Below are 12237 nucleotides of genomic sequence, written 5' to 3'. Positions count from 1 at the left end.
GGCTATTGGAGGGATATCCCATGACTCTTCATAGGATAACCTTCACTTAACTTGGTAGCAAGCTATTAGGTTATGAACCTCGAAAGGGATAACCAACCTATAACACTCCATTGTGTAATCTTCCATTACCTTCCTAACAAGGTATTAGATTATGAAACTTGAAATTGAAGGGATAAACCTATGCCTCTCCATAGGATAACCTTCTATTACCTTGCTATAAATCTATTAGGTTATGAACATAAGGTGCTTTAGTTCCACACGTCTTTGCTACAACAACACGTCACACAATTGAACTAATGACCTCAAAATCCTCAAAGAGTTTATGTCGCCATCTCAAATATGTAATGGGGCGGAGGGAGTATATGTGTGTATACATATAGATATTCTCCTTCTCCATCTAATCATTACTTAGTACAACGTTATCACTTTCACGCTTTCTACCATAGATTTTGTCTCCATTTCAATGTTGAGAATTATTTTTAAAGGCATCCGCTTAGCATGCCTAACCTCAATTTAGAGAATTTATATGATTGGTAACAAAAAAAATTCAAACTTGTGACCTTAACATTGTAAAGCACTTCACGTTGTGTCTATGTGTATTAGGTTTAACATTTCACTAATATAAGAATCAATAAATGATACAAGGGAAATGTCTCAAAAGTCTTTTATATGTATTATAAATGGTTTAATAATGTGCTTTAATGCATAATGTATTGTTCCATATTTTCCTCCAACCAAGGAGGCAACAATGGTATTTCTGTCGGTAAATATTTCCACAATAAAGCTGCTTTTAAATATTCATGTAAGTACATTCAGAGGAACTCAACCGATCATGAATTGACTTGATATGTGTAGGAAAGATGCTCTAGAAGGCTGACAAGATTCAAGTTCTAGAAGCAAAAGAAACGACGAGTATGGGCAAGGCCCTAGACTTGGCCTTGAAGCTCAAGGAAAGCCGCAACTAATGTTAGCTCGCCTTATAGAAGAGAACGACTCACATGAAAGGTCAAGCAAATGCCCCCATGGTGGCACACTTACTTCAAAAGGTTTAGGTTGGGTCATGTTTTGCAGCATTTTGCTAGACATTTAATGAGATGGCTAAGATACTCGTCAACTTGAGGTTGTCAACAATGCCCAAATTGGCATCCTCCAATTGTGACTCCTTGCGTTGTGTAACGTGTTCCAATGTGATTTCTAGTCTCATTAGAACAACATTTCCTCACTCCCAATGTGTGACAGTGTGATGGATCTATTTGTGCATGGGTGGAATCACCAAGGTTTTGAACTAGGATATAATTGAGAAGATTTTAGGGAAGATATGATAAACAAAAACACCACTCCAAACATGAGTTGTCCTCAGGTCATGGTCATGAGTGTGAATGAGCAACATATCACTCTCAACCCCTATATAATCTTCATTTACCAATCATGGGTTGATGCATGTGATAAAAGCTTTGCAGGGATTACATTGACTAATAACAAACAATATTTACACACCTATACGCTTATCATAGTGTACTCACAATTAGCACTCTAAATGGATGTATCAGTAAAAATAATTATACCATTTTATCATAAATAACTGAATATTTTGTATAGCTTGTTCAGGTCTTCTAACACGTCAACACCCTACTTGATTACTTGAAGTAAATCAATACATTCTTATATAGAAAATGGTGCATCATGTAATGTAATGTTCCCAAGACCATGTTAACTGTACCCAATATGATGTTCTCAAACACACTACACGGGTACGCTAATATAGCAGTTAATATAGCCAGTCATATCTTGGCTCTTATCATTCTGAGCTGGCAGCCACAAAGCCACATTCCTTGGCTATAAGTAATGCAATATCATGCTTGTACATACATCATATCATTGTTTTTCTTCAGTGTCCAAAAGAACTTCAATTTTTGTAGTTTCTCTTAGTTTCCTAGGAACACTTTGGCTCATCGTAGACGTTCATAATGTATTCCGTTTCAGATGGATTCTTTACAATAGATGCTTCATCCAAACACTTGCACTGCTGTCAAGATTCCACCACAACATTAATTTCCATGTCTCCATACTTCTTTCAAGACAGTCATCCACATGTCAACAGTGTGTTGGTTATCTCTGTTGTGGATGAATGATACATTGCAGTAGTCAACTTCTCTGCATTTATGGCAACGAATTTTGCCTTCTCTGACATTCCTTAAACCATATTTTCTAGTTTCACGTAGTTAGCCCACCAGGATGCCCCTGGTTGTATCCACACTTTCTGCTTTCTTATGGTTTCAATATCGTATGCATCTTCCTCTGGCATACCAGAAGCTGCATAAATATTGCTCATGCAAACATATGCTATGGCATCTTTTTCATCTAGATCTACTGCATGTTCAAAGGCCATCTTTCCAACATTTACATGTCCCCATTTTCCACAAGCACTCAGCAGGATGTGCCACATTGTATTATCAGCAGAATATGGCATCCCCTTAATCACTGATACAGCTTTACCAAAATGACCAGCACGGCTAAAAAGGTCAACCACACAAGCATGGTGCTCCAAAGTCGGGAAGATGCCATGTTGTGTGCTCATAGTTTCAAAGTACATTTGGCCTTTATCAAGAAGACCTAAATGACAACACGTGTTAAGCAAAATAGAAAATGTGGCAGTATCTGGTTTTGTACCCTGTTCTATCATTTTGTCAAATAAACTGAAAACAATGTCACCATTTCCAAGTTGGGCATACCCTGTAAGTAGCGCATTCCAGGAGATTACATCTCGATTTGGAAGCTGATCAAACACATCCTGTGCTTTGGCAAGAGCACCACATTTTGCATACATATCTATCACTGAAGTCCTAACCAAACTATCTTTTTCAAATATCCCTTCCTTCATCATCTTGGCATGTATTTCTTGGCCCTTTGACAGTGCTCCTATGCTCCCACATGCCTTCAAGATACAAACAAAAGTAACTACATTCGGGGCAATTCCTTCATATTGCATCTGCTCAAAACAGTTCAATGCTTCCTCACCATAACCATGTTGAGCATACCCTGCAAGCAACGCAGTCCATGATATGACACTCCGAATTGGAAGGTTATCAAACACTTGCTGAGCTTTTGCAAGCAAACCACATTTCGCATACATGTCAACCAGTGCATTGCCAATCAAATTGTTTTTTTCTAGTAAATCCTCTCTCACAATCTGAGTGTGTATTTCCTCACCTTTGGCACCTGCGCCTATGCTTCCACAGGCTTTCAAGATACTAACAAAAGTGATCGAATTTGGAGAAATGCCTTCATATTTCATCTCCTCGAAACAAGTGAGTGCTTCCTCAGCATGTCCACGTTGAGTATATCCTGAGATGAGCACATTGTAGCACACTATATCACGAGCAGAAAGCTCCTTGAATACTTTTTGTGCTTTCTTATGTTCACCACATTTTGCATACATATCTATCAATGCAGGACTGATCATAATATTCTTTTCTAATAAACCCTTCTTAATAATCTGGGCGTGTATCTCTTCGCCTTCGATGAGTGCTCCAATGCTTCCACATGCTTTCAAAATGCAGACATATGTTATTGCATTTGGGTCCAGCCCTTCACCTTGCATCCCTTCATAACATTTCAATGCTTCTTCACCATATCCGTATTGGGCATATCCTGCAATTAGGGCTGTCCATGAGACTATATCCCGGACAGGAAGTTTATCGAACACTTCTTTTGCTTTACCAAGTTCACCACATTTTGCATACATATCAACCAAAGCATTTCCAACCAATATGTTTTCCTTGAGCAAACCCTCTTTAACAATCTCGGCATGTATCTCTTGACCTTTGGAAACGGCTCTTATGCTTCCACACACGTTCAAGATGCACACATATGTGACTGCGTTTGGAGAAAATCCTTCATGTTGCATTTGTTCAAAACAATGCAATGCTTCACCTTTACCAAGGTGGGCATATCCTGCAATCAAAGAAGTCCAAGAGATCACATCCCTAATTGGAATCTTGTTAAACACTTGTTGGGCCATTTTCATTGCACCACATTTGGCATACATATCAACCAATGCATTGCCAACCCAAAGGTTTTTTCCTAGCAAACCCTCTTTCAAGATGTAAGCGTATATTTCATGCCCCATGTCAGTTGATCCTACATTACCACATGCTCTTAACATACAAACAAGTGTCACGGCATCTGGCGAGAGGCCATCAAGCTTCATTTGTTCGAAACATTTTAAGGCCCTTTCACCCTGGCCATGTTGAGCATATCCTGCAATCAATGCTGTCCATGAGACAGTATTCCTCGCAGGAAGTTCATCGAATACTTCTTGTGCTTTTGCAAGTTCGCCACATTTTGCATACATATTGACTAAGGTACTACCAACATAAACATTTGTTTCAAGCAACCCTCTTTTCACAATATCAGCATGTATTCTACTGCCTGTGCAAAAGTCCTTTTTCTTGGTACAAGTCTTCAATAAAGCTACAAATGCAGCTGGTCCAAGAATCTCCTCTTGAATGCCATCTCCTACATCTGTCGTTGATGTTATCACTGGTTCCAATCCTAGTCCCATCATTCTAATCTCTCCTTCACAAACCTAACATGGATGATGGGAGGCATATATCGATGATGATTCCCTAGAAATTTAGAACTGGAAATATGGAGATCTCCAGTACGGGGGAGTTTCATAGTCGAAATGCATACCTCCTTGTTTGGATTGAGCCAGGAGCCACCACTGGGAGGAATTTCAAAACACTAACCTTAAAAAGCTAACACTAAAGTTAAAATTAGAATTCTAATCCTAAACTAAACCTAACCTTGATTTGAACCCCAAAGCCTAACCTAATGCCTAAAACAACAGGCAGCAATGGAGGAGTCTTTATAGTACCAGACATTCTTTACCTTCTTGCTGTTTGGATGGAACCACCGTAGGAGAGGTTCGATGAAGTAGATCTTCCACGATGAATCATCCATCCATGGGTGGAGAGACTCAGAGTGTGGTGTTACATTGGCAGGTATATTGGATGTTGCCAATGGCCATCCATCCATAGTTGTTGGTCCATAGAAACAGAGCATTGTACAAGTAGTGATAGAGAGGCAGAGTATCAAAAAACGCCCTTCCGTGTATCTTTGGAAATGTCAATAATACCCCTCTCCTAGTTCCTTCTACGCAACGTTTGGTCTTTAACGATGATGATCATGAGACCTCACCCTCGAACAAGAATCATGAAGACAACCACAATTCATTGTTCGTGCTTCCCATAACCTCCGTGCTTATGCATTACAACCTTAATGTAGATATTTCAATACAAGTATGTAACGTATGATTGTAAAAGTAATTGTCTATTTTGGCCTTTGCTTGCTTTTTCACGTAATTGCTACACAAATTAGGTTTCAAATCATATTTGAGTTTGATTTCTATATAGCTAATTGTGTTTCTTTGTTGAACATGTACAAATTATATATTATTGATTGTCCAATGGGCTATGTACTTGTAAAAACAATTATGTAAATTACTAGAAGTATAGCATAAATATTGAGAAAAAGGAAACAAAGGGAGTTTTGGGTATTGAGGGAATTAGAGTTTAGAAGAAATAAATGACCATGATAACATGAGATATGGATGTAATTCTCATTCTGAGTTGTGCAAGGAGTTAATGGGAAGGAAAGTACATGTAAAGTGGGCGACCCAAGCCCGATCTCCCCTCCATCCCCCTTGTCCATATAAACACCATTCACAACCTACATGTCAATGATTATTGTATCACGCTATCTCCAATGTGCATTATTAAATATTCATAATTAATTGCATGCTAACTATGGGTCAACCGTCCTTGGGCACTACTCCGCAAACCTAAGTGTCAAGGGCAATCAAGGAGCACCTTTCTCCGTTGCTTGTTTCCTACTAATCCCTTCACCCCGCCAATAGGAAGAGTAGTCACCTAGAGTGTTGAGTATACTTGATTGGAGCAAACTCATATAATCAACATTGTCATTTACAACCTATGACAATACATATATAATCCAAAATTAACATGGTGATAAATGGCTTTTGTTGGTATGCCCTTGCATGGCTCAAACACCAACGACTTCACAACCACAAACGAGTGTATATGGTTTAACATGTGTGTACTGCAAAGTGGTAGTAAGTAATCTATTATATCGTGGACTTTTTGTTCACCTAAGTATTTAAGAATGATTGTCAAACTTACTGGTCCTTTTAACATCTTCAACGATTTAGACAACCACCTCTACAAATATTTCACAACTACGACTTAGTATGCATGGTTAAACATGTGTGCAATGCAAAGTGGTAAATGCAATTTATTAGCATCACAAACTTTTTGTTCACCTAAGTATTCGAGAATGATCACCGACCTTTTAACATCTTCTACGATTTAGGCAATGACCCCATTGGAAAGCAAGAAACAAGTATCCACAACGAAGAAATGCAAATCAAGCAGTTCAGTTGAAGAAAAACTCTTTGTTATTTTAATTGATATGGGTTTGCCACTATATCGTGCATGAATATAATTTTGAAGAGCCAACCAAGTCAAGACGGACACGATTTGTTCACCCTACCTTCTTCTGGCGTATAAGGATTGATTCGGTATGCACCAGACAAGAAAGTTGCCTGCCCCAATCTTTCGCGATTCGCAGTTTTCATACACCACAACATACAGTTTCCGGACAAAAGAAGCCGGCCGGCCGGCCGTGTTTTCCTAGCGAATGATGTTGTGCCACATCATCACACGGACTCTTGTCTCACGAAGCTCTGTTTCTCTCCCATATTGAAAACAGGGGTTTATAGAAGAAGAAGAAGAAGAAGAAGAAGAAGAAGAAGATGATGATGATAAAGAAGAAGATGAATCCCCAGGCCCTTGCCCGCAGGATCAGAGCCTCTTCGACAGGAAGGTTATTGATATTCCCCAATCAGGAAGTCTTTCCCAACCTGGATGTCTTCCCCAGAACCTCTGCAATCAGTACCCTAAGCAGATGTCTCAACCCAATTGCGGAGGAAAGGATCTTTTGGGAAAATTCAAGGTATTCATCATCTCATCGATTCAACAAAGATCTTCATTCATCTCTATCTATTGCAGAGGTAAATAAACCACTGCATAGATATAGTGCTGTTGTTGTTGGGAGGTATTTTCACTCAGCCAGAGTGGTTTTGCAACAACAAGCTCCTGAATTTGAAACAGAGAGGTTGTTTCAAGCTATAGAAGGAGGATCTAGGAACACTGATAGTTCTGATGAAACATCTTCAAAACAAGTTGCAGAGGATGAAGGTCTTCTTATTGAAAAACTTCCGATTTCAAGGATTATCGTCAATAATCTCGAGAAAAGAGGCATCACAAAGTTATTTCCAATACAGGTATAAAAAATACAAAAAGTTTTGATACTCGTAAGGAGGCTCACTTCAGAAATATAGAAGTTAAATTCAAGTTTGTGAGTATTGAAGATTTTGGGTTCTCCGCAAACATAACGTTCTTGTCAGATGCTTTAAGTTTGTGAGCAGGAAAGATGTGGGATCTTCTAATGGTAACCCAAAAACTTGTATATGCATATCTTGCAAGCCTTCAGTTTTGAACCATAATATAATATCTCACAGGATGACTGACTTCAACTTGTGACTAGGAAGACTTTGGTAATGTTTCACCTATTTGAAGCCTTAGATTCCACATAAGCTATAAATTTCAATATAATGTTCCATAATGGATTAAGTTTTCGGAGTTGGAAGAATTTGGATATTCATAATTGCTTTTTACTAAGTTGAAACCATAATTTAGTATTCTATTTATAAGTTGAAGCAGATTTTAATGAAAGCCTTAAATTTGACATCCGCGCAATGTTTCATACCCAACTTTGGTTATGCCTGATAAAGTTTCAAATTGAATGTAGATCCACAAGTTTCCATAATTTCCTAAATTATACGCTCATAATTATTTGTTTGTGCAATTTTTTATTTTTTCAATATTCCTTTTTCCATTCTTTGAAAAGACTTGACCTTCATTTGAAACCTATCATGGGTTCCAAATTTATCACAGTTGTGGGTGTGATTGTTTGCTTCTCCCTCTCCATTAGGGTTTCTCAAGATGTAAATTAAGGACTGTAAGATGTAAACATGCTACATAAAAAATTAGGTGCCTCTACTCATGAGCCATGATTAACCAATGGGCTTGAATGAATAAATTCTGAAATGTAAGCTTTAAGTATTAGACTGCCTCTTCGTGGTTAACAATAGGATAATTTAGTATGCTTTATGAAAGAAACATTTGTTACTTCACTGTTGATTCCTTCGTAATGAGCATGTATGGTTTTGTATTTTGTATAAGAAAGCTCATGAAATCAGCGACCTACAGCCAAAATAGAAGTAATCGACTCGTGAAATGAGGATTCCCAGCAAGTATACTTTTATAGATTATGTTATCTGATTCTATTAAGCACTTCATCTTAAGTCACAGATATTTATTTTATTAAAAATTATACTTACAGAATTATAAAATGAGATCTATCTACTTTATTCAACTGAAGAAGGGAAGATAGCAACATCCTAGATTTCTTATAATAGATGTTTACATCATGGTATGCATTTTCTGTTGACTTGAAAGTGGTACTGCGTTCATTGCTCATAATTTCATATATCTTACATGCTGATCATGCAGCTCTCACAAAATGATTTTATTTTTCTGATCGACAACAGAGGGCTGTTTTAGAACCTGGATTGAGAGGTCAAGACCTCATTGCTCGTGCAAAGACTGGGACAGGAAAGACATTGGCTTTCGGTATTCCAATCTTGGACAAAATAATAAAAGAAAACGAAAAAATGTCAAGGTCACATTCAAATGATATATCTTTCAGTACTGTTTCTGATTTCATGAATTTTTAAGTTTTAAGCATTTGTCATCACAGGCGATATGGGAAAGCTCCTTTGGCAGTTGTGATGGCCCCAACTAGGGAACTTGCAAAGCAAGTAGAATCAGAATTAAAAGAGTCAGCACCTAATCTAGAACTTGTTTGTGTTTATGGAGGAGTCTCTATAGAGGCTCAAATTAGGCAGCTTCAAAGGGGAGTGGATATTGCTGTAGGCACGCCTGGTCGCTTCATCGACCTTCTTGAGCGTGGCTCGTTGAATCTACGCGAGGTCAAGTATGTTGTTCTTGATGAAGCCGATCGCATGTTGGCTGTTGGTTTTGTAGAAGCTATTCAGAAGATTTTTCAATATTTATCACCTCAAAAGCAATGCATGTTGTTTTCGGCAACCATGCCTAGCTGGGTTAGAGACCTATCTCGACAGTATTTGAAAAATCCTTTGATTGTTGATCTGGTGAGCAGTAATATCTCCTTAATGACATTTATGAACATTTTCCTTGTGTATATGCCATATGGTCATTGAAGCTCTATCATTACAGGTTGGTAATAACGAAGAAAAAATAGCGTCAGGAATCAAGCTTTTGTCAATTACGACATCCTTGGTTGCTAGACGCTCATTATTGGGTGATTTGATCAAAGTAACCAATGCTTCAATTATTTAGATGCTTTTATCAATTGAACATGTGTATAGGACCTTCAGCTTTTCTTTGTCTGTTGTGGCAGGTATATGGAAAGGGTTGCAAATCCATCGTTTTCACTCAGACAAAGAGAGATGCTGATGATGTGGCTGCCATCTTAAGTCAATCAGTTGGTTGCGAACCCTTACATGGTGACATCACTCAGTTTCAACGAGAGAGGACTCTGAAATCCTTTAGGGATGGCAAGATCTCTGTTTTAATTGCAACAGATGTTGCTGCAAGGGGTTTGGACATTTCTAACGTCGACCTTGTATGACTGTAACCAAATGTCATACTGCTTGATGAAATTGATAAGGATGGTTCTTATTGGTATGTTGAACATTTTGTGCAGGTCATACATTATGAAATTGCTAATGATTCAGAGACGTTTGTGCATCGATCTGGACGAACAGGTAGAGCTGGCAAGGAGGGAACAGCAATACTTATGCATACACCTTATCAAAAACGAACTCTTGATGTGCTTCAACGAGAATTGGGTTGCAAGTTTGAGAGTATAGATCCACCAAGTGCAGCGGACGTCTTGAGATCATCAGCTGAACAGGCAGCTTTGAAGCTTCTAAACGTTCATCCAGATGTTAGAGCTATCTTTATGCCCACTGCTGAAAAGCTTCTTTCTGAGCAAGGAGCTGGAGCACTTGCAGCAGCTATAGCTCATGTTTGCGGTTTCAAAGAGGCAATGTCTTCACGGTCACTGATCACACATGAAGAGGTTACTGCTTGTTCCTATCAAGTTTGTCTACTGAGTATTATTATTTAAAGTATCTTATGGAAACCATTGGTCAATTATTCTAACAGTTTTTCCCAGTGAATGCTAATGCTGGCAAATATTTAAAAGTAATTTACATAAAGTCTCCATGGAATTTTAATGCATACACAACTTTACATGTGAAACATAAGATCTTTATTCCAGTATTCACATGAATATTTACTGAGCTATTATTTCATGATTATTTAGTTTCAACTTCTAGATATGCACCTTGCAAGTGGTAGGAAGATTGGCCAATTCTGTTTCAGGAGAAATTAACAATTTGTATTGGATCCTGTCTCAATTTTGTTGTAACACTGCTCCAATTAGAAGCCACAAAAAGATAGCCTGGTGTAGCATCAATACAGAGATTAATGGTGTGCTTATATGTTTCAGGGACTGATGACTTTGAAGATCACATGTCCAAGAGGGCAACCCATCACATCTGCACCAGCTGTTATGAGAGCGTTATCACAGCTCCTTCCAGTGGCAGCAAACAGGCTTGGAAAAGTTTGTATGCTTAGTGATGAGGTGCGCTAGTGCTTAATATTTGGAAACTAGAAGATTTATTGTGAGGATTTGCGGATTACGTCTGACCTAGGATTTTCAAGGGAACAGGCTGGAGCTGTTTTTGATTTGCCTGCAGCAATGGCAAAAGAGCTTCTGTCTATGAAGATTGAGTCTGGTGAAGTCATTGAACCTTTAGAAAAGGTCCATGTAAAATTAATGGGATGCAGTGTTTGTTCATGGATTTAACTTCTCGTAAGTTGTTGCTTTTTCTAATACGCAATGGTATTTTCTATTTGCACAGCTTCCCAGCATTATAGAAGACCCATTTGGAAGTGATAGATTTGGTAGGCCACCTGCACAGAGGGGCTCTTTTAGTGGAGGGCGCCCCAGTGGTTTTTTGGGAGGGAGACCAGGTGGCTTTCAAAATCGATCTTCAGATTCTTATAATAGGCCTTCCACTGGCTCCTCTGGAGGTGATTTCTTTAGTAAATCGTCTGGGAGTTCTGGCAGTAGTGATTGGTCTCGAAGACCATCTTTTGGTTCTGGAAGTGGTAACTGGGGAAGCATGGATAGATCACCTAGCTATGCTGGCGGTTCATCTTCTAACAGCAATTATGCGTCCTCTAATGGAAATAGCTGGTCAAACAGGTGTAGTGATGTTGAATCTTGTTATTTTAACTTAAAAAGTCCTTACATAAAAGAATGCATGAGAATACATGTATAAGCTTTAAATTGAAATATATATGTTGAAACATGGGAAGCATATAAGGAAGGCTCTGAGGGTGGAGAGAACACAATGAAAGCTCCTTAGCTAGAAGCTATTATATATTACAGCATTGCTTGTTGAGATTTGAGAACAAAGCGTGATAGTAGTTAACAAGAACGCACATTAGCAAGATAAAAGGGAATTTAATAAAAAGATTAAATGTATTGAATTAGATGTAGTGATCTGGGGTCAAGACAATACAAATATTATTCTTAATTTAAGTGCTAGTCCGAAGAAATTGTTGTTATAGGCAGGTACGCACAGATCTGGATAAATATTTCCCCACGTTTTTATTATGTTTGAATATTTTTCTACTCTCGCACAGAAAGAATATGTTCTTCGAAGTATATGTCATGCTGTTCAATAAATTGAAAACTGACACTGTGAAGTGGCAACTGTATAGAGTTACAAAACTTTTACGGTCTTTATTTGTATGGTTTTATCATGATAAAAAATTCATGCAATAACTGAAAAACTGGCTTTAATATTAGTCTCACTAAAGGAAATATTGCGATAAGTAGATGATCCCACCATAAGTACTGAAAGAATCACTGGCATTGTAAGCCACCATGTAAAAGATGAACAAGTAAAAGGTAGCAACTTTGACAGGAGTTGAATTATACCAACTTGTTTTTGTATTTACTTCTGCATTT

General features: G+C 38.1%; 2 protein-coding genes across 5 annotated transcripts; one reads left to right on the top strand and one right to left on the bottom strand.

Annotated features, from left to right (window-relative positions):
* Positions 1 to 1856: 1856 nt before the first annotated feature.
* Positions 1857 to 5104, bottom strand: LOC147847388 (pentatricopeptide repeat-containing protein At4g18520, chloroplastic-like). Of its 3 annotated transcripts, none has more exons than XM_087339256.1 (2): positions 4894 to 5104; positions 1857 to 4751 (listed from the first exon to the last, which is right to left on the bottom strand). In XM_087339256.1, exon 2 carries the CDS (start codon positions 4565 to 4567, stop codon positions 2195 to 2197), a length of 2373 nt encoding a protein of 790 aa, XP_087195382.1. In that variant the 5' UTR covers positions 4568 to 4751; positions 4894 to 5104; the 3' UTR covers positions 1857 to 2194. The 3 variants fall into 3 exon arrangements, with proteins under 3 accessions (XP_087195382.1, XP_087195383.1, XP_087195384.1); XM_087339257.1 differs by having other exon boundaries at positions 1857 to 4746; XM_087339258.1 differs by having other exon boundaries at positions 1857 to 4726.
* Positions 5105 to 6758: 1654 nt separating this feature from the next.
* On the top strand, positions 6759 to 11800 carry LOC147847387 (DEAD-box ATP-dependent RNA helicase 3B, chloroplastic-like). 2 transcript variants are annotated; one of them, XM_087339255.1, is made up of 10 exons: positions 7254 to 7366; positions 8488 to 8577; positions 8696 to 8826; positions 8905 to 9319; positions 9405 to 9503; positions 9589 to 9813; positions 9895 to 10272; positions 10705 to 10839; positions 10927 to 11019; positions 11120 to 11800. In XM_087339255.1, the coding sequence occupies exons 2-10, from the start codon at positions 8575 to 8577 to the stop codon at positions 11540 to 11542; spliced, it is 1902 nt and encodes a 633-aa protein (XP_087195381.1). In that variant the 5' UTR covers positions 7254 to 7366; positions 8488 to 8574; the 3' UTR covers positions 11543 to 11800. The 2 variants fall into 2 exon arrangements, with proteins under 2 accessions (XP_087195380.1, XP_087195381.1); XM_087339254.1 differs by lacking the exon at positions 8488 to 8577 and having other exon boundaries at positions 6759 to 7366.
* Positions 11801 to 12237: the final 437 nt, after the last annotated feature.

The sequence above is a fragment of the Azolla caroliniana genome, unplaced genomic scaffold (genome assembly GCF_043228905.1).
Source record: "Azolla caroliniana isolate FFs.n. ecotype wild unplaced genomic scaffold, voAzoCaro1.0.p SCAF_1083, whole genome shotgun sequence".
Classification (NCBI taxonomy): Eukaryota; Viridiplantae; Streptophyta; class Polypodiopsida; order Salviniales; family Salviniaceae; genus Azolla; species Azolla caroliniana.
This window is presented reverse-complemented; position numbering and strand designations above follow the sequence as displayed.

Coding starts and splice junctions, on each gene's coding strand:
- LOC147847387 (XM_087339254.1), top strand. CDS start 6,836: ATGATGATGATAAAGAAGAAGATGAATCCCCAGGCCCTTGCCCGCAGG. Junction 10,273..10,704: donor CACTGATCACACATGAAGAG/GTTACTGCTTGT, acceptor TATATGTTTCAG/GGACTGATGACTTTGAAGAT. Junction 10,840..10,926: donor TTTGTATGCTTAGTGATGAG/GTGCGCTAGTGC, acceptor TCAAGGGAACAG/GCTGGAGCTGTTTTTGATTT.
- LOC147847388 (XM_087339256.1), bottom strand. CDS start 4,567: ATGATGGGACTAGGATTGGAACCAGTGATAACATCAACGACAGATGTA.